The sequence below is a fragment of the Prionailurus viverrinus genome, chromosome A2, assembly GCF_022837055.1.
Source record: "Prionailurus viverrinus isolate Anna chromosome A2, UM_Priviv_1.0, whole genome shotgun sequence".
Lineage (NCBI taxonomy): Eukaryota > Metazoa > Chordata > Mammalia > Carnivora > Felidae > Prionailurus > Prionailurus viverrinus.
This window is the reverse complement of record NC_062562.1, coordinates 94,597,504-94,624,283: the sequence shown is the minus strand read 5'-3', so window position 1 is coordinate 94,624,283 and position 26,780 is coordinate 94,597,504. Positions and strand designations below refer to the sequence as shown.

The following is a 26,780-nucleotide window of genomic DNA, read 5'->3' as shown; positions in this document are numbered from 1 at the left end:
ATTAGATGCCCATGAGGTTTTAAGCCCCCTAATACTGGAAGCATTCAAGCAGATGATCAAAGATTAGAAAAAAAAAAAAAAATACACCAATTGGAAGGTGGGACTGTATGACCTCCAAGGTCTCTAATAACACAAGTCTCTGTGTATCCCCAACCCCAACCAAACCATGCAGCAATTATCAAGTATAGCTAAGTATTGAAAGTAGCCTGGAGTTCACAGAAAAAAGAAAAAAAGAGAGAGAGAATAGCTCATAAACTTAAGATGCTCAACCTAACTAATAATTAAAGTAATGCAGATTTAAAAAAACCAGGAAAGCATTAATTTTCATGGGCCAGGATGAAAAAATCTGCAAGTTTCAGGAAACACATCAGGGCAAAGAATAGAGACACAGACATGATAGGTGAGTGTGTATCAGGGCATATGCTCTTTGAAAGGTAACCTGGCAAAATATATTATACCTTTAACTGTCCATAGCCTATGTGACTTGGCACTCCCAGGTGTGAACAAAACTATCCGGTCACCTCTGTTTGTAAGGATAAAATTCTCTAAGTGGCCTAAATGTTCATTGATTTAAAAAATGGGTAAATAAATTGTAGTGCAGCATTACAATAAAGAGCATGCAACTTATAAACAGAATTAGTTGTATCTACATATGGGCAAATATGAAACTCCCTCAAAAGAAACTGTTAGGGAGAAAAACAAAATATGTCCCAACTGCATAAAAATAACGAGGGGCATATAAACATAGAAAATGTCAGAAAGGAGTTTTAAAAATTCTGTTCACAGATGCCTCTAGGGAGGAGTACTAGGGACCTGGGAGGAGAAAAACATGCTACTGTTATTCTCTTTTGCACTGCATGCATATATTCCTTTTTTTTTTTTTTAAGTAAGGGGAAGAGCTTAGGGTGGGGGGGGAGCGGGGGGGTGGAGAGAGAAGAAAAGAATAAAAGGTTTAAGTTATAGTTATTTTCAACTAATTTTATAATGCAGTCCAAAGTAGCCAGAGTCTGCCTTTGGGCTTAAAACACTCAACATGCACATTCAACCGTTAAAAATCATCTCCAGGAGAAAAAGGTCCTTCACACTGTCAAGTGTGCCTCCCACTAATTAGAGAATGAAAGCTCTTTTGCCATCTTAATGCAAACCACTAACTCAAGGACTGGAGGCATCCCCAAGATGAACATCCTCCTGCTGTAAGCTTTGTGACTCATGAACTGTGATAGAATTGCCTTTCTTTGAATGTTTAGGCAAAGAGTGGCAAGGTTAAAGAAATAAAAAGAAGTCAGCATTCATCTTACTAACCGGTGGGAGTCATCCAGAGCACATAACTGCTGTCAAAAAGCTGGCTGCTCCTGCCTACTGCCTCTACCCATAAATGTCAGATGTGATTTTCTTCTCCATTGACCAAACCCTTTCTGAGACTAAGTGACCACTTCCCAGACCAGTGATCTGCTTAAAAGAAGTCTAGTAAGTAGCTGTTAATTATTCTGTGTGTGTGACATAGAAGGGAAACCGATGTAGGACAACATGCTTCCAAAAAGTACATTCCTTTTCTTTTCTGGCAAATACGTTAAAGATGAGAACTTTATGTCTTAAAATGGGCTTGTATTTGCTAACAGGTGAGGGCACTTTCGTTCATCTAACTACAAATAAATTATAGCTGTTTAAAAACATTCATTTAAGTGACATCAAATGTGTTATAACCTATTTAAAAAGGAGGAAAATACCCAGAATTTTCCTAATAAATTATTTAAGCAATGCTATCATGAGACTCGATAGAAAACCCCCTAAACAACCTTACCAACACCTTCTCCCAGATGTTGAGATTCTTTCTCAACTCACACCTGGCAAATGTCTAGAATTTTAGAACTCCTTTTGAGTTACAGAAAAAAGGGGAGGAGGTGGGCTGCAGAACCAGTCTAACCAGTTTTTTTTGGAGCTTTTAAATCATTTTAAGGTTGTTAAAAAGGGAATTTTTTTTAATAATTAAAAATGAGATTTATTTATAGACTGATACATTGTAAATCAAAGACAGGCCCAAAGTTAGTTTCCACAGTCAAAACACTAATGGCCTGAAAAAACTGAGGAGTTGCTTAAGAAAAGGCCAAGTGTCCAAAGTAATAATATTTAGAAAACCTTCCCACTATCATAATTTGTACAAACATACATAAACATGTTGAAAAGGACACATGTAACCCCTAATCTCCACAAGTCTATATAATGTAAATTCTGAGACTGGGACACTCATCCTTTCCTATAAAATGCCTGCCACAGGGCAGGTGCTCACTAAAATCAAAGGAGCTCATTTTGACAAAGGCATCTACTTTCTTAGAGGTAAGAAGTCTAAAGTTCGTAACTATCTACCTTGGTTTTTTTTTTTGGTTTTTTTTTTTGTCTAACCTTTAGCAAAAGTAAAAGCTAAATGAACAGAATGTTTTGAAATAACATGAACATATAGTCTCATTACATTTTTTAATTCAATAAATTATAATAAGCATCAATCCATGCTCGTTGAATGTTTAAGTATAAATTATAAATTAAACTGGCCTTTGGTGGCCACTGCAGGAATGTGATGACCTCTGGGCTGTACTGCCCAAATGGGTGTCCAAGAAATGATGTTCCATGGCAAATCACTTGGGTTGCCCCTGGGAAATGATTTGAGAAACATGAAGGTAAAGTTAAACAAGTTTCTTCACTGAAGGATTTCTGAAACTTAAGTATTAAATGTGCAACCACCAAGAAGAGGATATAAGTTCGCCAAGCTTCTTTGAGCAGAAAAACACTTTGTAATCTACACATGTGGTTACTGTTGGGTCTTTATCCCCATTACAATTTGTAAATGAACTACATAGAGCTGTTGCCTCAAATTGGACATAAGCTCAACAGGGATTTATAGACTCCCTTCCCAGCACTGAAACCTGAGGCAAGTTACTTAATCATCAGATTCCTTACTTGTAAAATGGAAATAAAGATATGACTTAACTCACACTTCGAAGAAAAGAAACCCAAAATTGATATATATTAAGCAGTCAATAATTGCTGTATTATCATTATGCCTGTCTTAGACTGCTCAGGCTGTCACAACAAAAACATAGACTGGGCAACTTAAACAACAGTTCTGGAGGCTGGGAAGTCCAAGACCAAACTCTGGCAAGGTTCAGTTTCCAGTGAGGACTCCCTTCTTGGCTTGCAGATGACCACCACCTTCTCACTGTGTCCTCACATTGGAGGGAGGGAGAGAGGTGGGGAGAGAGGGAGGGAGGGAGGGAGAGAGAGAGAGAGAGAGAGAGAGAGAGAGAGAGAGAGAAAGCTGTCCAGCGTGTCATCCAATAATAACACTAACCCTATCCGAGCAGAGCCCCCCTTTTTGCCTCATTTAACTTTACTTCCATAAAGGCCCTATCTCCAAATACAGTCACATTGAGGATTAAGGCTTCAGCACAGGAGTTTGGGGGGGACCATAATTCAGTTCATAGCAAGTCCATTCCCATTTGAGTTCCAGTCTTCTCACTTCTTAGTATCAACTCTATTGCTGAAAGAATAAAAATCTCAGGCTGTTGAGATGTGAACACATTTGTCCCTTTACTGGCACCAGAGATCCATGGAGCATAATATTGTTGGTTTGGTTCTGGGTCAAATAAATTAAGCCACTTTACTTTGAGAAGATGGGAAAGAAAAGGGATATGATTTCCTGGTTTCCTGACTCAGGCATCAGAATACCAGGCTGTATCATCATAAAGGGGTCAGACAAAAAAAAAAAGAGCATAGGTGTGGGAAATATGGGCTCCACATATATTTCACAACTCTTCTCATCACACGGTGGAAAACCACTTTCAGAAACAAGATTTGGCTACTGTTAGATCAGCCAAATCTATAACTTTATGAATTAAGAAATTTCCATATGGCGCACATCAAAACAAGTAATCATAATCCTATGTGATGAGAATGTAAAAGATGAAAAGCAACTAAAATTTATAAAGTCAAAGAACAGACTAAAATAAAGTGTTTGTCTTAAACATGACAAAAATTAACACTTATGTTAATATATGATAGAATACAAAGAGTGGAAGCATATTTAAAATCAACAACAACTGCATGTACTAGTGAATAAACAGGAAATGCATAGGAGCTGACCAGGGAACTTCTGGAGACTTCTTGCTCACCCCATTCAGAATGCCCTCTCTCTGTCCCTCATCTCTCCTCCAAGCAAAGGATGGTTCACCTTCCAAGCTGCACACATATACCACCTCCCCTCCTACACTGGCCCATCTCCCAGGTTCCTCCTCAAACACCTTTTTATTCTGTGATTGAAGCCCTCATTTTACCTACTGTAATTATCTCCCCCTGAGAGACAAAATTGTCTGGAATGCACAGGCTAAATAATCAGTCTTTTTCATCTTTGTATCTCCAGTAACTAGCCCAAGTCCTGACACAGAGTGGGTATTCAGAAAATGCGCTCTGAATAAATAAAATGCTTATCATTCATGAGGTAATAATAGGAAACAAACACAGGTTTCAAAACAGCTTAGTCAAAGAAATATAATGTAAAGAAACTTTTCCTACAATAAGGAACATTACATATTTAGCACAAGGGTAAAATTTTATCTTAAATGACAAAAAATGCTTCAATCTTTCAGAAAAGTGACATGGCAATACCTATTAAAATCTCAACAATCTATTCATTCCAGAGAGTCAGCTAGGATTATTTTCCAAAGGAAACAGTCAAAAGAAAAAAAATAAATAAACTACTAAAGTGTCACAGAAACTTTCATTATTTAAAATATCAAAATATAAGAAAGTCCTTAAATAGGAGGAGAATGAGCAAAGTATCATGCATTAACTCAGTGAAATATTATACAACCAAAGAACTGATACTTTAAGACTACAGAAACTTGGTGCACTATTTTTTTTTTTCACTTTTTAAGGTTACATTTGGAACACTTTATCATTAATTTATTTAAATGGTGCAAAGTACATATGCCACTTCTGGCATATTGCAAACATGGACATTTTAAAAATAAAACTATTACATTATTTCTTTAAACAGTTCTACTGAAGTGCAATTCACATTCATACAATTTACCCATGTAAAGTATATGGTTCAGTGGTTTTTAGTATATTCACAAAGTTGTGCAAACATCAACACAATCAATTTTGAGCATTTTCATTACCACAAAAAGAAAGCTCACATTTCATGGTTGTCAGTCCCCAATCCTCTCATGGCCCTCCCACCCAGCCCTTCGCAACCATCAATCTACTTCCTGTCTCCATAGAGTTGCCTATTTCGGACATGCTTTTGAACGGAATCATACAATATGTACTCCCCTGTGACTAGTGTATGTGATTAGCATAGTGTTATCAAGGTTTATTCACGTCATTTCACCTATCAGTATTTCATTTCTTTTTATTAACTAATAACATACTACATTTTACTTATCAATTCACCAGTTGATGGACATGTGAACTGTTCTCACTTTGCAGCTATTATGAATAATGCTGCTCTGAACCTTTATAAAGAAGCTTTTGTGTGGACATGTTCTTATTTCTCTTGGGTATATACTTAGGGGTAGAATTACTGGATCAAATCATAACTCTATGTTTAACTATTTGAGGAACTACAGACTATTTTCCAAAGCAGCTGCACCATACAAATCCTCACCAAAACTTGTCATTGTCTTTTTTATTCTAGTCATCTGAGTAGGTATGAGGTAGTACTTACTGTGGTTTTGACTAGCAATTCTCTGATAGCTAATGATGCTGAGCATCTTTTCATATGTTTATTGGTCATCTGCATATCTTCTTTGGAGAAATGTCTACTCAGATCCTTTGTCAATTTTTAATTGGATTGTCTTTTTATTATTGAGATGTAGTACTTCTTCATACAATCTGGATACTAGTCCCTTATAAGATATACAATGCATAAAAATGTTCACCCATTCTGTGGGCCATCTTTTCAATTTCTTAACATTATTCTTTTAAATGTGTCCAGAGAAGCCTAAATACCATGGAGATTTCATTCTTACCATAATCCATATAAAACATACATGAACAAGTACTAAGAAAATTTACACCACTCCTTTTTCCCCTTGAAATTGTATTTCATTCCTCTTTTCCCTCAGAACTTCATCTTAATATATTTATGCTTGGAAGTCTTTTATTGATTTATGAATACTCTACACACTTCTCTGCAACAAGAAGTTTCATACATATTTCAGAATTTTTAAATGCCTTTGACTTCCTGTGAAAACATAACTCTAAGCTTTAATATTTTTCTTATGGATTCAGTTAATATAATTCTTTTTCTATTTTTTAATTTTTCTATTTTTATTATAAATTATGATAATTATTAATATGGATACAATACATATGATGTTTACTGTGACAAACAGTTGTTAATCAGAAGGAATACATTTATTTGGCAATGCATTGCTTAATAGGATGGATGGGGTAAGGGATGGTTAAGAGGCCTTAAGATTCGTCTGGCTCAAAACTATGAAATCGTCCATCCTTCATTTGATGATCAGGGCTTTGGAAACCTGGGGCCAATATGCCACAGCGAGGTTACAGATGGAGGAGAATGGGTTTTTTTGTAAAACAGGAAAAGTCTATGGGAGAAGGGAACATGGGAAAGGAGAGTCTGCATGATGCCCAGATGTAGGTGTGTTTTCAGGGAGATGAATTTTCAGAAAGAATACCTCAAAAGTTAAGGACCTGAAAAGAGATTCTCTTAAAACTATCTAGACTACCTATCTCTTGGAAAGTCTCTTTGCACTCGCCCAAGTGTACATGTTCCCCAATTGGAAGATAGCTGCATTAGAGGGTCTTATACTCCCTGAAATGATTATGTATAATGAATATTTGTTTTAGGACACAAAGTCTTTCTTTAAAAATTATTTTAAGGTTTATTTATTTTTGACAGAGAGAGAGAGACAGAGCATGAGTGGGGGAGGGGCAGAGAGAGAGGGAGACAGAATCCGAAGCAGGCTCCAGGCTCCGAGCTGTCAGCACAGAGCTCCACACGGGGCTCGAACTCACAGACCACGAGATCATGACCTGAGCCGAAGTTAGACGCTCAGCCAACTGGGCCACCCAGGCGCCCCTAAAGTCTCTCTTTGATAACACCTCTATCTAAACAAGACAGAAGTGTTATCTTGGGTGGAGAAAGCAACTTACTTTCTCCAATATCTCATAATAAAATAGGATGGGTCAAAGCAGTAGTCGAGACATTTCAAATAACAAAGGTTTGTGTTCAGCAGTTCATAAGAAGAGATCTAACTGTGTATTAAATTTATGTCATTTTCTTTTACCCTAAAAGTTTGATGGCTTCAAGTCACTTGCTACACTAGACAACAATATACAAATAAACCTAAAATAGCTACTTTTAAAATCATACTTAAATTTGACAAGAGCTTATGCCTGAGTTAATACTGCTTATACTCGTCTAAATGTCACTTTGACAAACTACATGTTTGCCTTGATGACACCTCCCCCTAGGCATATTATGGTGCTTCCATTAACTCCGGTGTTATCTTTGTAGCAGGAGAATATGCCTAATTGTTTTCAGAATATTCATAATTTACAAGGCTTCTCTCTTTGGTCTTGATTCAGAATCGCTCATGACATTGAGGGGAAAGATCCCTGCACAGATGCTATCCAGTGTGTGTGTGTGTGTGTGTGTGTGTGTGTGTGTGTGTGTGTAATTATTATTAATTTCAACGAACAAAGTGTTCTCTTTGAAGCAAATGTTTAATAGTTATGATCCAAATTTTAGATGAAAATGTTACCTTATGAAGTATACAATAAAAAAGATGTTACAACAACCTTGGGCAACATGGAAAAACTTTGCAAATATGCAATCACGGAAGACTATAAACTCAACAATTTCATTCAACAGCATTTATTAAAAACTTACCTTGAATAAGATTCTGTGATAGACATATGGAGGAAAAACACACTTCAGCCCTTGATTCTAACGCCAAACTGGCATCACAAAATACACAAAGAATCTGAGAGTTACCAAGGGACTTGTGACCCAAATATTTATCCCCAAACTTAGGTTGTCAGAATTCAAAAATATTCTCTGGGGAACCAATGACTTATACAATCAGTTCTATAGTCAAATATTCCTCCCTATCTGCTCTCCTGTCAGTGGCATGAAAATTCAAACAAATCAGCTACAAATCTTGCAAAACAGACAATATTTTATGAGAATAATGAAAGTGATTTTTGGAAAACTGCTTTTCACATACAAGACCACAGAAAATGAGGATCTCAGGATCCTCTTTATAATTAACAATTAAAGATGTAAACAATCTATAATTTTATTTATGCTTTCAAAGAGAATGAAATGCTTTACAAATTTTTTAAGTCTCTTGGAAAAATAAATACAAAGGATCTTCTTTATAATCATGCTTAAACAAGGGGCAATGTATGTCTTATCATAAAATTTCAGAATATCAAAAAAAAACACTTTATTTTTTTCTAAAAAGTAGCACATAGTTGCAAATAAAACCCAGGAACAAACTTTATTTTCATGATTATTAGTTTGTTTTCTATAAGACCAAATTCCAATTAAACCCTCAATGCCTATGAGACATGAATCCATCTTAAAAGGATTCACCTTTAGTGAACTTTTTCTAGTGCCACTTACCCTTGAGCCAGCCTCCTATATCTTTCTAGTTCCAATTAATGAGGAACATTCTAGCCAGCTAAACCAACTGGAATTATTTGTGTTCAAAGGGGCTTTCTGCTGTGGAACGTACCGCCATCTTTCTCCAACTAAGTCCCAGGAGCCTTTCCTGGCACCACGTATACACTGTGTGCTCCCCTGCAGCCTTTGTGCCTCATAGCCCACCCAAGCCAACTGCTGAGAAAGACACACAATCTCCCCAGTTTGTGGGCCTTAATGGTTTTTTTTTTTAATGTTTATTTACTTATTTTTGAGAGAGAGAAAGAGTGCATGCATACACAAGCAGGGGAGGGGCAGAGAGGGAGGGAGACACAAAATCCAAAGCAGGCTCCAGGCTCTAAGCTGTCAGCACACAGCCTGACGCAGGGCTTGAACTCACAAACCGAGAGATCATGACCTGAGCTGAAGTTGTATGCTTAATCGACTGGGCCACCCAGGTGCTCAATGGGTTTTACTGTTAATCACTCTCTAACAGACAGATATGTAAGTGTCCAAAAACTCTCAAAATAATGGCCCCTGGTCTAAGTATCTGAAATTCTTCTTGGAAAGCTAAAACATAATCCACCTGTATTCACTCAACAAACTTGAACTTTAACTCATTAAAACATCCCCACTACCACTACCAGCACTCCCCAAATCCTATCACATGTCAGCATTTGGCAAATCCCTTCCTCCATGAGGGTCTGTCTTCCCAGACTGAAAATGCAAGGGAACCGCAACAGTGGCTCTCAGGTGAGCAGTCTGCCTTTCGCAAGGGTTCTGGACAGACAATTACCAAGTCAGCTAGGGCGTTTCACCGCACGTTCTGTCATTCACGAAACATGACAACTTGTATGATGTACATCACCCAGCGAATTCAGAGACATTAAATGAGTGGCTTGGAGAAATCAGCCGAAGCCAGAATGCAAGAATGCTGGATTCCATGATGCTCCATAAGGACAGGGGTTTTCAGCTCTATCAGATCAGTGCCACCCTTTGACAGCAAACGTTTGAAATCCAGAGATAGTGATTACACACACAGACAGAAAATTGTAATATAAAGGGGAGTAATTTTCACTGTCATTCATGTGTGTAAACTATATGTATGCACATGTATATATACTTTAATATGTAAACAAACATAACTACAATAAATAATTTAATGAAGTAGTAGGATGCCTGCAACCATTTTTAATGATTAAATTTGATTTTAAAAGACATTCATCTGTGGGAATGCAAGCTGGTGCAGCCACTCTGGAAAACAGTATGGAGGGTCCTCAAAAAACTAAAAATAGAACTACCCTACAACCCAGCAATTGCACTACTAGGCATTTATCCACAGGATACAGGTGTGCTGTTTCGAAGGGACACATAGCCAAAGTATGGAAAGAGCCCAAATGTCCATCAATGGATGAATGGATAAAGAAGATGTGGTATATATATACAATGGAGTATTACTCAGCAATCAAGAAGAATGAAATCTTGCCATTTGCAACTACGTGGATGGAACTGGAGGGTATTATACTAAGTGAAATTAGTCAGAGAAAGACAAAAATCATATGACTTCACACATATGAGGACTTTAAGAGACAAAACAGATGAACATAAGGGAAGGGAAACAAAAATCATAAAAACAGGGAGGGGGACAAAACAGAAGAGACTCAAATATGGAGAACAAACTGAGGGTTACGGGAGGGGTTGTGGGAGGGGGGATGGGCCAAATGGGTAAGGGGCACTAAGGAATCTACTCCTGAAATTATTGTTGCACTATATGCTAACTAATTTGGATGTAAATTTTAAAAAATAAAAAATAAAACAAGTTAAAATTTAAAAAAAAAAGACATTCATCTGAATATTTTCAATATTCTGTAAAGGACATTTTAAAATAAGGGCTGAATATGTATGTGTGTACGTGTATGTATATCCATATATTATCACACTACCCACAAATGTGTACTGGTACAATTTAAATACCAGAAACAGCACTGCTACTGGTGATGGGATTTGTCAAAATGGTGGACCTGTCCATGGGATAGCACCAAAAAAATCAAGCACAACTTCTGACATACTTAGCAATTACATTCCCGAAATTTTCAGAATATATTAAAACTGGGCCCCCAAAAAGGTTTTGTTTCATATGTTGCACAGGGTTAGGTTTTTCATCAACTGAATCTCCAATAGGGACATTCTAAAATTATGCAGAATGAACAGAATAAGCTTTCACTGGATGGCTGTTTTTTGTATACTCTCCAGAATCCTCTGATCCTCCACCCATGAAACACCAGTAGCACATTCCATTATTTTGAACAACCAAAGTTAGTTCCCACCAGTTTCCAAAACACTCCCTGAACAGGGGCAGTACCTCTCCCACTAAGACCCACTGAATAAGACTTTCCCAAAACCACTGACTGGGGCCTAACAGGGTATCAGACACAGTGCTAGGAAGTAGGAGAAATATACGGCTTAGAGCACAGTGGTGAAAGTGGCATTAAACAACTATCCAAGTAATTCTATCAATACAAAATACTGTGAGTGCTATAAAAGAAAATTATAAACTGATAATTTAGGTGGTGGGGTAGCATCAGACTTTAGTAGTTTGTGGATCAGTAAAATTGTTTCTTTAATTAGCTTGGAGACATAAATAGGTTTGTCAGTGTTTAAATTTTGCAATGAAAGGGGTTTTTTTTAATGATAACTACCATTTACAATCACCATGGTAACAAGAAGGAAAGAAATTATTTTTGAATTTATAAAAACATAAAACAAAAGCAGTGGAAAATCTCACTTTACTACATGATGATTTTTCTCTTTTGCTGAAGTTTGATAAAAACTTATCAAAGATTGGCATTTTTGTTACCATAATATAAGATCATTACGACTCAAGTGTGGTCTGTGGACCAGCAGCATCAGAATCACCTGAGAATTTTTGAAAAATGCAAAGTCACAGGCCCCATTTCATTCCTATGCATCAAAATCCCACTTTAATAAGATCCCCAGGTGATTCTCATCCACATTGAAGTTTGAGAAACACTGTACTAGAATAGATTATACTGACCTTCCTAATGACTGAAATTCAGCCACAACCATCTACATTTCAGACTCAGTAATGGTCTTTAACACTCAATAACCATTTTCTCAAAGAAGCTAATTGACGGGTCCTGGAAAAATAAGGACACAAGATGAAGCATCAAGCATATGAGCCGGCATCCTAAACATCAATCACCTTTCACCCTTTAAACCTCATGACCTTGAAAAGTCATGGGGGATGAGGAGCACAGAAAGACAGTGAAGTGTCAATCACAAACAACATTCCCAGCTTTGCAGTAGCCTTCAGCAGCATAAAACTGAGTTCCACAGCTTCTAGGTGAGAGAATGCATCCAGGGACTGTGCTAAATGCTGAGTCTTGTTCTGAGTGCTAAGTACTGCCATAAGACAGAGCAATTTTTATCACTAGCAGTCAGTAAGTCAGCCCACTGTTTAGAGGACTTGACACATGCTGCTTTGAACTCATGTTTTACGATATTTCATCCCACAATAGTTTTTCTAACAAAGGAAATCTCTCTAGATACATGTTAATTATGGGCAAAGACATGAGGTACAGATTCATGCCTGTTTTCTAAGCCACTGTGATGGGGAAATAACTGCCAGTACAATGCAATGCCCCTCTGAGACATAAGAAAAGTTCCAGTATAGATCCGTGGTGACATATGACATATGGCCACATATGGCTACTGACCACATGAATGTGGTTACTCCAAACAGATAAGCTGTAAGTATAAAATATACAAATAGATTTTGCAAACTTAGTACAAAAAATTATAAAATATATCAATAATTTTATACTGATTACATGCCCAAATTATAATATTTTGATATGTTGGGCTAAATCATACATACTAAAATTAAAATAACCGATTTCTTTTACTTCTGTAATATGACTACTACAAAACTTTTAATTGTATGTGACTTGCATTAGTTCTGTTGGACAGTGCTAGTCTAGAAGCTCATTAGAATGATGCATGCATCAACCATAACTTAAAAAAGAAGACAGTTATATCCTAAATCTTAGAGGATACCTGAAGAAAACATGTACTTAGGCAGCAACCAAATACAAAGGTGCCAGAAGAGGTGTTCAGATTTTTTTTTAACAAATGCTGATAAACGGACCCCTTTCTGAAATGTCTGCATGGAGGGGAGGGAGTATGAATTTGTATCCAAAAAGAGAGAAATATCAAGCGTTTAATAAAAATAGACAAAGGAGAGGAGTTGTAGAAATTGAAGTGCACTGAAGTGCAATCGTAGTGATGATGACTTCTCTCAGAGACTAGGAATGCAGAGGAGTGGAAAAGATAAACAAATTCCACTGACAATAGCCAATAATTTCCTGGCCTAAGCCAGTCAGATAACTAAGCCTTCCCAACGCTCTATAAAATGGGGAAGGTGAAACCACAGTCTTAGCACTTGAGTCAGATCAAGAAAGGTGCTACACTTGGAAAACAGCCAGAGGCGGACCATATTGATTTGGAGGGAGGGAAGTATAAATTAAAATGAACTCACAGCTCAACTCACAGCTCATCTTCCAGGGTACAGAAAAAAACAGAAAAACTTCCATGGAATTAAACAATAGATTCAAAAATCATTTCCTTTAATACGAAGACCTCCATACACACAGCGGTGTTAAAACAATATCCCCAACACTGGAAAATGGTGCTGGGTCAGTTTGGGAAGGAGACTACGAATATGAAGCAAGCAAAGTAGCCAAAGCCATCTCCAATCTGGGCAGATTCCTCTCATTCCTGGCCCCTGGAACAATCCCATCACTTAGGAAATCTGGATCTCTGCCAACACGCTGCTTCTGCAGGCTGCTGGGGGATGGGTGAGGAGGGTGGAAATGTCTGGGCAGCTGGCTTTTATCACAAAGCCTTCTCTCTTCGAAAGGCTTATAATGAATTTCCTAGACATGATATAACACAGTATTTTAAGTGATTAACAGTACAAAAAGATCACATTTAAAAAAAATAAATATCTAAGGTGTAAGGGGCCAATAACTACATAAATGAAATCTGATAAAATACGAAAACATTATATGCTAGTGGTTTTTAAATGCCTTTCATTAGCCTTAATCTTAACAAATCTATATAGAAGAAAAAGAAAATAACATGTTGAGCACTTAACAGAGGCACCAGGCACTTCCCTACCTTAACTCACTTAAAAATAACTAACTTCTAATAGGGAATTCACCTTGAGCCACTCACTTTTCTAAGGAGTTTACGTGTATTAAAACTCATGTGATTCTAACAACCCTACAAGGCAGGTATTAGTATTATCCCCCTGTTCCAGATGCATGGGGAGGTTAGGTATCACACAGTCCAGAAGTGCTGGAGCCTGGACATGACTGCGGATTTATGACACCTGGCTGCTCGGCTGGAGCACCCCGACTTCTTGCCCAATCTATGAAGCTGCCTCACAGCCTCTACTCTCAGATAACGATACTCAGACACTGGGATCCAGAGACTTAGTGTTCATCATGACAAAGCTACTAAGTGGCAGAACACAGATTCAAATCCATATCCAACACTAACTTCTTCCCATCAACAGCTTCCTGTTTTCACCAAAGCCTTGCCGGGGTTTATAATGCTGTCCAAAATATCGTACTGTCTTCTTATTCTCTAGAGGATTGTTGCTAGCCACTTCTCCTTTCTTCCCTCTTAGCCAAGCTGTCAATATTCGTACCATAGTTTGAGCTGGTGACTCTTGAGGCATCTGAAGAATACAAAATAGGATTTATGCTCTTCACAGCTATGTAAATTCAAGCATTCAGGTCTGTAAGTCTGTCACGGAATATATGGAAAGTAAAAAGCATTTGTCTGAATGGACAAATTAGTGGGTACCTTGTATTATTTGTCAGTAATGTTAAAATACTGAGGCAATAACTATCATTTTGAAATCCATATTTCTAGGGTATTTAGGCCACAGCCTCCCCTAGTCTGACCCTGAATGCAATGCCCTTAAATCCTGACTTCGTCAGGTGAAGCAGAATAATGAGGTGAAGGTAGGAGGGCAGTAAACCTGGTCTCCAGACCCAGCTCCACTGTGAGAACAGAAAATTGTGGCCTGGGGCACAGTGCTCACCTTCTTGGAACACAATTTCCTCCTCTACAAAACAGGGATGAAAATACTTATCCACTGCTTCACAGGGTTGTTGCAAGAATTTTCTGAAATAACATATGAAATTGTTTTGTGAACTCTGAAGCCCTATAAAATCTACTATGATTATGCAGTGCCACTCTTGCCTGCAGGAGCCAGCATGCATAGGGGCTTCAGGACTTCTGATGACGGCAAAGAGGGAGACAGAGGTCCGTCCCTCTAACACCACATACTCAGTAACTCAACCCTCTAGGTGAAATCATCACTGGATTTCAAGGTGCAGGAGTTGTGTTTTTAAACAAGATAAAAGATAATAAGCACTGATTTAAATAAAAAGCTTGAAAACTCCAGGAAGACATAATCACCACCGTAACTGCCATCCTAATCAAGTCTCCAAGGGACAGCTGAGAATGCTCTGGGGGAACTTTCATTGCTAGACCTTCTGATCAAGTGCAAGATACTGGAAATTTTACCTTCAAATCATTTTAAAAAGAATTGACATGCACAATGCTTAGCTGTTATACTATTTTTTAAGAATCTGGGGGGGAAAAGACTCAAGAAAACAAACCTAACACCTTAAAATCTAATGTTCAGAACATTTCAGATTTTCCTTTTCAGATTTTTTTTCCCTCCTTTTTTCACACTATCAACATGCCAGTATCTGGGTCTGCAATCAACTCCGCCAAAAAGATGCATTTATGGAGAACAGCTCTTTAAAGAGAGGAGCAAAATAACTAAAGATCTTCGAATTCAACTACAGTAACAGCTGCCCCTCTTTTAAAATAAAAGATGTCTAATTATTAGTATTCATGCGGTCAGACTATACCCTCAGAAGGCACAGATCCACTCTTTCAGTCCACAACAGAAATCCTTTTAAGCCATTCGACATCCTGCACTGTGCAGTTTTAGACCTGCACATATGTCTCAGTTTGGGGGGGCAGGGGATTCATATGATTACAAACTCTAGAAAAAAAATTAAGAAGACAAAGAAAGATGGCAAAATTAAAAAATGAATAAAAGAAACAGAATTTAAAATATGTGTGTGTGTGTGTGTGTGTGTGTGTATTACAAGGAAGCCAGTAAGCTGACAAATGGCACGCTACTACATTAATAATGGTAAGTATGAATATTCATTACACAATAGTCATAAATAGAATGAAGGAAAACCAGAGTGCAGACGGGGCAAAAACTCAGAAAGCTTTTTAAAGAGAAGGAAAGACAAAGAATGAAGGAAGCAAAGAAAACACACACAACCTCAGAGAACACTATTTAAGTAAGGGTCTCTGGGTAGAAACTTTGATCTAAGATAAGATAGGACAGTAAAGAAGGAATTTCCTTAAACAAAGGTAAATAAATAAACAGTATAAACTACCCAGAATGACAGGAAGTGCTTTCAGTAAAAACAGTCAGGGTAGTCTTTGCTTAGGATGTTAAGGATTAGAATAATACATCTCCCAAACCACTGATAAAGTTGTTGAAACTGCCCTACCCCACCATACCTTCACTCCCCGCTTAGAGAAGGGACAGCCCCAGGTGAAAACCCAATGCGCTAACGTGCAATCTCCAACGCTTGATTGTTATATATCTTGAGAACGAGGAGGAAAAAAATCAAAGCCACAAAGAGAATTAACCCCTAAACATGTGCTCATGAACCACAGCTTGATTTTCCCCTCCCATTACAAGCTAGAGACTTCTTGAAAAGGCCACCACAGTGAGTCTGTTTTTTCTAGAAGATAGTTTCAAGACAAGTACAGAAAATCCTTAAAGTACTAAATGAGTAAAAACACTGACACAAAAATGAACACTCTATGTTCTTTAAAAACATGCTGATTATTCTAAACTGTTTCCAAAAAAACAATAGGGGCAAAAAAGGCACGGGTACGAAATTACTGACACCACACAACATCTGGCCTGTAGTTTTCAATTAGACAAGAAAGAATCCTGAAGGCAAATGCCACAGGATTGATAGAAGTGGAGTGAGCACCTACTCTAAGTAGGAAAATCAATTTATTTGCAGCACTCTCATTTTGTTTCTCAATTAGTCCTGAGGCCAAGGGCTACCCTAACACACTCTTAGCATTAATTTGCAACTTAAAAGTTACACAATTCAGCAATAAATGTAATGCAATCATCATTTAAATGCAAGGAACTTTCAAGGCTCCTTTTAAAAGGCCACAGTCCAGGGGTCACCCCCCACCAACTTTAGCTGGGAGCCAGGGGGCTGTCCAGGTTCCCCCAAGTTTCATTACTTCACTAGCCCTGTGACCCTCATCGGTTGCTTTACTGCTCAAGATCTCAGTTTCCCCATCGGTAAAAGGAGAAATAATAATGCCAACATTATTGGGAAGATTAAATAATGTGTTATTTTATTTTTATTTTATTTTATTTTATTTTATTTTATTTTATTTTATTTTATTTTTTTATTTTATTTTATTTTATTTTATTTTATTTTATTTTATTTATTTTATTTATATTTAAGGGTTTTTTAATGTGTTTAAGAGGATTTTTTATTATTCATTTAAATCCAAGTTAGTTAACATATAGTGTAATAATGATTTCAGGAACAGAATTTAGTGATTCATCACTTACATAAAACAAACAGCCAGTGCTCATCCCAACAAGTGTCCTCCTTAATGCCCATCGCCATTTAGCCCATCCCCCCACCCAACACCCCACTAGCAACCCTCAGTTTGCTCTCTGTATTTAAGAGTCTCTTATGGTTTGTCTCCCTCTCTGTTTTTATCTTATTTTTGCTTCCCTTCCCTTATGTTCATCTGTTGTACTTCTTAAATTCCACATGGATGAAATTATATATTTGTCTTTCTCTGACTTATTTTCCTTAGCATAATACACTCTAGTTCCATCCATGTTGTTGCAAATGGCAAGACTTCATTCTTCTTGATCACTGAGTAATACTCCATTGTAGATATATACCACATCTTTATCCATTCATCAGTCAATTGACATTGGGCTTTCTCTATACTTCGGCTATTGTCAACAGTGCTGTTATAAACATTGGGGTGCACATGCCCCTTTGAATCAGCATTTTTGTATCCTCTAGATAAATACCTAATAGTGCAATTGCTACGTTGTAGGTAGTTCTTAATTTTTTGAGGAACCTCAAAACACTCTGCTGTTTTCCAGAGTGGCTACACCAGTTTGTATTTTATATTTAAGGTTTTTTTTTTTAATGTCACTATTAATAAACGATTGTTGAATTTCTACAGCATTGTGAAAAATAAAGAAGAAAGAAATCCTATATCTGAATTATGGAAATAAACTTAACCAAAAACTATTGTCCATTTATTCTTTCAGGCAACACTTATTCAGCACATACCAGGTCCAAAGCACTATGTTGAACAAATGAGATACAGAGGGAGGTAGAAATGCACCTCTGCCCCCCCCAGAACCACATGCTCCCATAGGGGACAAAAGAGGTGACTGCAAGGATGCAAATATCTGCTCAGACAACACGTCCCAAGATCTTGATAATACATGCCAATGAGGGGAGAACATCCTAATGAGAAAATACCCCAATTCATCAACTCATGGACAGCGAATACAGAATAGGGACAAAAGGGCTAGCCTTGCCAAGACCATGATTAGGTTCCAGTGAAAATGTTGGTAACCAACAAAGAGAACCACGGAGACATCATCAGAGCCTACAGAGAAGGCACTGACCTAGAAATGGGAAAGCATGGGAAGATATTCCTCCCTCTGTACATAGGGTAATCACAGATCTTTCTGGAAATTCCTGTCACCAAATGCACACTGTAGATGTGACATGTGTGAGTGCTGTCTGCTACTAAAGCATTGGTTAATAATGTTCACAAATGCAGAGCTTCGATCTTCCAGGATATAAAATCCTATCCACCAAAGCCCATCTGGTTGACAAACGCCACCAGTAGAGATTACTTTCTGCCAGATCCAGTCAGCACATGGTCATGGCAAGGCCACTATGGTAGAGGAGGAAGGGAATAGTGGCAGAAGGAAGCTAAGTTTGGATTTCAAAGCCTCAGTTTCTCCCATCTTTAAAATGAGGAGGTTCCCAAAATTAGATCACTAGTGTCCCACGATAAAGCTAGGCAGGCACCATGTGACCCTCAACTTGAGGGAAAAAGAAGGATGACAGAAATATCACCACGTGTGATGGAAGTCATGAGTGGCACAATCAAGTTGTATGAAGGAGAGTACCTGCTATGTGCCAAGACCTGTTAAAGAATTTATAGGCATTATTTGATTAAACTTCACAATAGCCCCACCAGGTAGAGATTATGATCCTTGTACAGTGAAAGAAAAGGAGGCGCCTAGATTGTCTGTAGGGGGAAGGGCACAACCCAGCTGGAAGATGGCGGAGCAAGAGCCCAAAGCTCCTCTTCCTGTGATTCCTACTCACCACCCTCAGGGGGAGTGCAGGGTGGAAAGGCGTGGGTTCACAGCCTGGTAGAAGACACAGAGCACAACCACAGACAGCCAGCACCAATCAGTTAATCACTCAAAAATAAATGAACTCTTGAAGAAAAACACCCGGTCCACCAAACACTGAATCAGTGTTTGTGTGTTCCTGTGACTCATCTCCAAACAGGTGATCCTCACTGATCCTCAAAATAGTGGTAGATGTCCCACTACAAGTTCATAAACATTTTTCAGGTTTCTGACTAGATAAGAATACCATGCACTAATTGCACCATCTTGCAGGACACACCTGTGGGTTTCACCACAGAAATATTTAATATACAGACTTTTAAGAGAAAAGGCACGTCAAAAAGATACTAAAGAGGCATACAGTATCTCTTTTTTAAAAACATATAAATTTAAACATTCCTCAAAACAACCTTCAAGCAATTAAACCTAATCATCAGTTCTCTCTGACACAGATTGCTTTAAAAACTCAGCAACAAAACTTACTCTACCCTTTGGTTATTAAATGTCTAGAGAAGTTGAAAAAATCAATATTTTACGTTCATTAAAATTTTTTATGTTGAAAAACACTCATCTGAGACCTAAAGAAAAATAACAGCTTTCATTTAGAAACTTACAAGCATCAGGAGAAAAGAACTAATAGAAGAAAGGAAGAGATTAAAAAATCGTTTGCAGATGACATGATTACATACCTAGAAAACCCAAAGGAAACCCCTGAAAAATACTGGAACCAACAGAGCTTAGTAAAATAGCGAAACAGAAAAGAAATATATAAAATTCTACAGGAACAAGAACAATAAAAATTGATTCTCATTCTTAATTAGCAATTTATTTTTAAGAGAGGTCTAGAAATAACATGAATGACAAAAAAATCAAGGCACAAAGATTAAGAAAACTATAATGTACTTTATGAAAAGATCTTTATTTAAAAAAGAAAAAACTTGGACAGTAGTGGGACAAACCATGTTCCTACATAGAAAATAAAAGTAAACTGAAAAGGATATTCTGTTAAAAGTATTGCAAAGAAGATTTTTTTTTTTTTAATTTTTTTTTTTCAACGTTTATTTATTTTTGGGACAGAGAGAGACAGAGCATGAACGGCGGAGGGGCAGAGAGAGAGGGAGACACAGAATTGGAAACAGGCCCCAGGCTCCGAGCCATTAGCCCAGAGCCCGACGCGGGGCTCGAACTCACGGACCGCGAGATCGTGACCTGGCTGAAGTCGGACGCTTAACCGACTGCGCCACCCAGGCGCCCCAAGATTTTTTAATAAATATAAAATTTTTCAGGGTGCCTGGGTGGCTCAGTCAGTTAAGCAACCAACTCTTGATTTTGGCTCAGGTCATGGTCTCACAGTTTGTGGGATCGAGCCCTGTGTCAGGCTCTGCACTGACAGCGTGGGGGTTGCTTGGGATTCTCTCTCTCTCTGTGCCTCCCCTGATCATGTGGTCTCTCTCTCTTCAAAACAAGTAAACTTTTTTAACTTTTTAAAAAATAAATTGAAATTTAATTTTTCTAAATTTTCAATTTTTTATATGATCTGTATTTTTTTATCTTTTCATTAATGACCAGATGTTATTTTATATGTAAAAATAGAACAGTATTATAATTAAGAACAATAAAAATAAAAAAGTAAATGTAATCTTTGAGTTTCAAGGCTACATTTCAATCAAATTTCCAGTTTTCATAAATCTCCAATGTGTCAGTTGAGTTACTGAAAGTAAGTTTAACAAAATTGAGCAGTAAACACAGAAAAACAGGAAAAAAAACTGACAAGTTCATTTTTTTTTACCTTCCTTTACTCTCAAAATAAATATAATTTGAAGTAAAACAAACAAACAAACAAAACAGGTGTTATGACCGAGATCAGCAGCATATCATACCTGCCACAGAGACAGAGTATCATACCTCCTACTGGCCTCAGAGACAAAATGCCCAAATGGAAGTGGAAACTAGACACAGGCTCTCCCATGTAAGTTAAATGCTCCCCAAACAAATAGCAGGAAGGGCTGGCAAATACATTCATTTTTAAAGTAAATATTAACTTTAATGAGCTTGGTGACTGGCAAACTGATTCTACTCTCTTGATATTTTCCCTTCCCTGATCCTTCTCATCAAAAAGAAAAAGAAAACACTAAAAAGGCACAAACTCTCCTACTCTGAGCCCAATGTGTACCAGAGAAGAATCTAAAATTACTCTGTATGTTTCTGCCCTCAAGTCTTCCTTATTCTACCAGGTGTAAAAAAAAAAAAAAAAAAGACAGTGTAAATGAAACAATGTATGTGCCAGAACTAGTCCACGAAATGCAGGGGGGGTCATAATACTGGTAATTGTAGAACTGGGGCCAATCACTATCCAACATCAGCATCTCCTGCCTGCTGCTTTGCTCTTCTTCTTCCCTTGCCCGCATCCACCAGTCATGAACCAGAAAAAGAACTGTGCCTGTCCCAGTTGGGAAAGATGGTGCAAGCGGCCAAAAGGTCATCGACAACCTGAACCCTCTGCCCTGGCTGCCAAAGGGTTCAGGGCAAAAGAAGCATGGTGGCTGGTGGTTGAACTATTTGCTTCAGACAAGATGGAGCTAACTGTCCCCACCAAGACCAAGCAGTCTCAGGGAGAAAAAAGGGAAAGAAGAAACCCCAGTGATGTTAGAAGTATAGGAAAAAAGAGACAGAAAAAACTGGTCTGTTTCTGTTCTCAGCTCTCAGGTTACCAATAAAAAGGAATTCAAAGTATTCAATGTCTCTCTCTCTATGCCCACTTAAAATCTTTCTTTCTCCGGCTACGATGTAAATATCAAAAATATCTGCCTTTTTCTGCTGTCTTCAATCTTCACAAAGACTTTGGCTGTTACAATATGAAATAAAAATGAAGCGAGAGTCGCTTCACATGCACAAGCATATATATAGTCAGGATTTGGAAAAAAGAATTGGGTTTATTATCTGACATTTTGTTTAATATTAACTACTTGCCCTGGTCAAAGAGGCAATTTTATACCCACTGGAAGATCTAACACTGTTTTCTGAATGTGCCAGTTAAAACACATGCCAGCACTGAGCTCATCATACCTCCCAGCTGGAACCAATCTGTAGGTAGGCTGGTGATCCATGGTACCTCATCCAATCATGACTCTTCCATAGCCTAAAACTGTGTGCAGAGCCCCAATGTCTAGCTGGAAATCTGAATTAAACTATTACTACCAGAATGATCAAGTTTATAACTCAAATAATTCCATTCAATCCCCACCCAAATCCAGATAAAAATGGAAATACAAGCACAGTTTTAACATAACCTTGAAACTGAAAGCAAAATGCAGTGAATAATTCAGACAAGAGACCTTCTTGATCTCACACTAACCATATTTCTCTTCAGCAACCTATTTAATCTTCCCCGACCTCAGTTTCCAAAATAAGTGTAACTTGGTTCAAAAATGACACAGATCTACTGCAGGAATCTTTTAAGTTTACTTGTTTTTATTCCTTATTAGGAAAATAATTCATCTATTAGAATTACTACCAAACATCAGTTGCTTATTTGTAAGAACTTTGGGTCCTATCCCCATCTATATACCACATACCACACCCATAGTACCTGTGTGTTGTTTCTCCCTTCTCCTGGGAAGCAACCCAGTAAAATGCTAAGCACATGCTAGAGTAAGACAGACTGTGTTGCAATCATGGATTAAACTCCTGTATAGCTGAGGGGCTTTGAGCAAGTCACAACTTCAATAAACCTCTATTTCCAAATTACCTTTTTGTTATATTTTCTTTTTTCAGATGTTTCCCCCATACAGGAATACATATGCTTCACAAAGTAGAGATCATATTCTATATGCAATGGTTGTTTTCACTGAACACTGTAAGTTTTATTTTATGCTTTTAATATTTAAGATATATAAATATATATGAATATATACAATATATAAAATTATCTGTAATGAGCATGGTCACTTTCGTAACAGCAAAGTATTAAAATTATTCAGTGGAAAATATGTAACTGTAATAAGAAGTAAAAATTCTGAACCTGAAAAAAATCTAAGTTGAGTTCAATATGCCATATTATATCGCCTAAAAAAAACTATTCAAATGCAAGGAAATGTATATATAAGAAGATATAAGGAAAATAAAGGTAATGTTGTATCTATTAACAGCGAATCACCCAAAATTGTGGTCATCCAATTAATGTCATTAATATCAGTTTTAAGATTTTTACCTTCTAATAACTGCAGAGAAATTAATGTAAAAGCAAACCAGCATATCTTACAAAGTATATACTTGTTTATTTCTTCCTTTTGTGACTAAAGCACCTTTTTGTTGCACATGCAGCACATCATTTAGATAAAGTAATCCAAACCTCTTGGGGAAAGTTCTGAGCTCAATTAGGGCATCAGGGGACAGGCCATATGTTACGAAGCCTCTGGCACACCTGAACCCCAATATCTAATGACCCAAGGATGCTCATTTATAAAATTAAATAGTCGCTCTTTTAAGAGTAGAGAATCAAGTACTGCAGATCATTCTCCATCATTTCATTTGAAGACAATGTAAAGAGAACTACACAACTAAAGAAGGTTTAAATAAATGAACACCTACAACACAAAAGATGTAATTCATGCCTTGAATGACTACTACTAACACTCAATTTTATCTCATCAATCTTATCTCTTATTTCTTTTTTAATTAATGAAATTTTTATTAAAATTGAAAAAAAACCTAACTTCTTATTCACTTTTCTGTTGTAGAATAATGTCTACCTAGCCCCTTCCTTGTTAAAAAAAAAAAAAAAAAAAAAAAAAAAAAAAGCTTGATCCCTATCTTAGTCTTCTTTTAGCTAGAATATCTAGAATATTGAAATATAAAAAAAAATACACAATTTAGAACCAAGACTGTATTTTCTGAGCCAAAAATCAGGATGCAGGACCTGAAATCAAGAGCTCTTAAAAAAAAAAAAATCAGACTGCATGTGACTATACCAGTGTCCATCTTCAACTCCATTCTAATAGCTCAATAATAGATATTTCAGAAAAGTGGCTCTCAATCATTTTCGTCATCTGAACACATCTGTGGGATATGACATACTCTCAAAAAATAACCCTGGCTAACTGCAGCAGCAGTTGTCTCAAAGCATGTGATTTGGGTAGGGAAAGTGCACTGAAATCTTTAGGAAGCTTTTAGAAACTCACCATCCACACTCGTCACTGTTTTATAGAGCTAGTACAATCTCCTTTTTTGAAAAATCCTTTAAAATAGAACAAATAAGGCTCTGAAGTAACTAAGTCATAGTCATAACTCAGCTTTAAGGCATATAACAATCCAGAGGAACAGACTAATTTGTATCCACCAAGACAAATGTGATGGGTGCCATGGCACATTCCCATGGACAAACTCTAGAATATGCTGAATTCCTGGTATATATCAAAAAAAAAAAAAAAAAAGAGAGAGAGAGAGAGAGAGGATGCCATCAATCTGCTCTCCATTTCTTTTTAAAGGAAACTGCTTACTTCAACATTTCAGCTGATAAGAACACAGAATTATAATATGTTTGAGGTCACTTAGAGTAGAATACTAATTCCCAGACACTGAATATGAAGATACCTTTTAGACATCACACTTTACAGACATCTCACATGAAGAGTATCTTAAGACTGAGAAAACACAAATAAGTACATGGAATTGGTCACTCCAAGACTCTCTTCAATTCCAAGTCTCTTTTAATACTCATGAGTCTGACTTGCCAGCTTAGAAAAATGTGTATCAGTGAAAAGTCAAATAAGTACTCTATCTGACATAATTTAGTCTGAGTATACAATTACATGCTAAAATAAATTTTTCTACATTAGTCATAAAAGCCTTAAAAATGTTTTGTCTACACATTCCTTACCCATGCCTATAACATTTAATATCATGAAATTTAGAATTTAGGGTAGCTATTCAGAAAGACTTACACAAAAAACTACTAATCACATCACTTAAAAATTAAGCCATAATGGGGGCGCCTGGGTGGCGCAGTCGGTTAAGCGTCCGACTTCAGCCAGGTCACGATCTCGCGGTCCGTGAGTTCGAGCCCCGCGTCAGGCTCTGGGCTGATGGCTCAGAGCCTGGAGCCTGTTTCCGATCCTGTGTCTCCCTCTCTCTCTGCCCCTCCCCCGTTCATGCTCTGCCTCTCTCTGTCCCAAAAATAAATTAAAAATGTTGAAAAAAAAAATTTAAAAAAAAAAAAAAAAAAATTAAGCCATAATGTTGCCCCAGACATTGTAGTACAGACTACTGCCATATTTTTAGATCATAAGAAAAAAAATTTAAAGAAAATCCCCAGACTCATATGCTTAAAACAAAGAAAAGAAAGAAAGAAAGGGGTGGGAGGGGCAGGAGGGAAGAAAGAAGGGAGAGAGGGGAAAAAAAGAAAAGAAAAAAGAAGAAAATTTAAAAACTAAATAATATTTTGAAAGAATAACCAGAACCAACTTTATATACTAAAAATAAAATAGATTCAGAAGGAAAAACTGAATAATCCTTCAAGTATTATCTTTACATAGTGAGAGAGCTCCTTCAAGAAACCTGACACTGATGCATCCTGGAGGAATCAAGCTGGCAAAATGGAGAGCAATTTGCTGGTTCCAATTTTTTGTAATTATGCCTTTTGTAAATTTTATGACACAGAGAATAAGAAGAGTTAATTGTGTTTTAGACTATTAAAAAAATTCAAAGAATGTATCTCTCAGAAAAGGATTACTTAGAAAGGTATGTCTGTCACATTGATATGAAGGTCAGTACACTCCAGATCAAGTACAGACTATGATTCCAGTCCTCCAAAAGCCCTGACCCTTTGGTTTAGCTCATTTCAATTATCATTATGGTGCCTAAAGTAAGAGGCCGTCTGAAATGCAACCAAGCCATTTAAGGATTTGTAGATTATAAATCAGCGGTTCAGGGGCGCCTGGGTGGCTCAGTCGGTTGAGTGACCGACTTCGGCTCAGGTCATGATCTCACGGTTTGTGAGTTTGAGCCCCACGTCGGGCTCTGTGCTGACAGCTCAGAGCCTGGAGCCTGCTTCTGATTCTGTGTCTCCCTCTCTCTCTGCCCCTCCTCCATTCATGCTCTGTCTCTCTCTGTCCCAGAAATAAATAAACATTAAAAAATAAATAAATAAATCAGCGGTTCAAATTTCAGTCAGAAGGAAAATGGTATAACATATTCCCTGTAGCTGGACCCATTTTGTTCTTGAAGAATATCATAAGTACCTAGGTTGTACTTAAAAAAAAAAAATTAAAAAAACTCCCTACACCAAAAGTCGGCTCTTTACAAATGAATTCAAACATGCAAATCAAAGCACACCCCACAAGGAAACACCAACCACCCTTAAAGGAGAGACTTGCTACTGGTTAACGGGTCCTGCCATCAGGGTGCACAGTGCCCACCAAGAGAAACCCTACTCATGCTTTCAACTCCTGTAACATTCTGTCTTCTGGGGATTAAGAATGTGGAAGTGACTAATTCTCCCAAATGTCATACATTTTACATTTTGTGACATGTACTTCCTCT

The 26,780-nt window shown here is 37.3% G+C and overlaps 1 protein-coding gene across 7 annotated transcripts in view; it reads right to left on the bottom strand.

Moving 5' to 3' along the window:
* CDK14 (cyclin dependent kinase 14) overlaps nucleotides 1-26,780 on the bottom strand; it is a 704,495-nt gene that overhangs the window by 607,849 nt on the left and 69,866 nt on the right. Inside the window, exon 3 of one of the 7 annotated variants that reach the window (XM_047831011.1) lies at nucleotides 14,403-14,432. The exons of the other annotated variants lie outside the window; for them this stretch is intronic. Coding sequence (XP_047686967.1) covers nucleotides 14,403-14,432 — 30 coding nt within the window. The remainder of the gene's footprint in view (nucleotides 1-14,402; nucleotides 14,433-26,780) is intronic. 7 annotated transcript variants of the gene reach the window in all.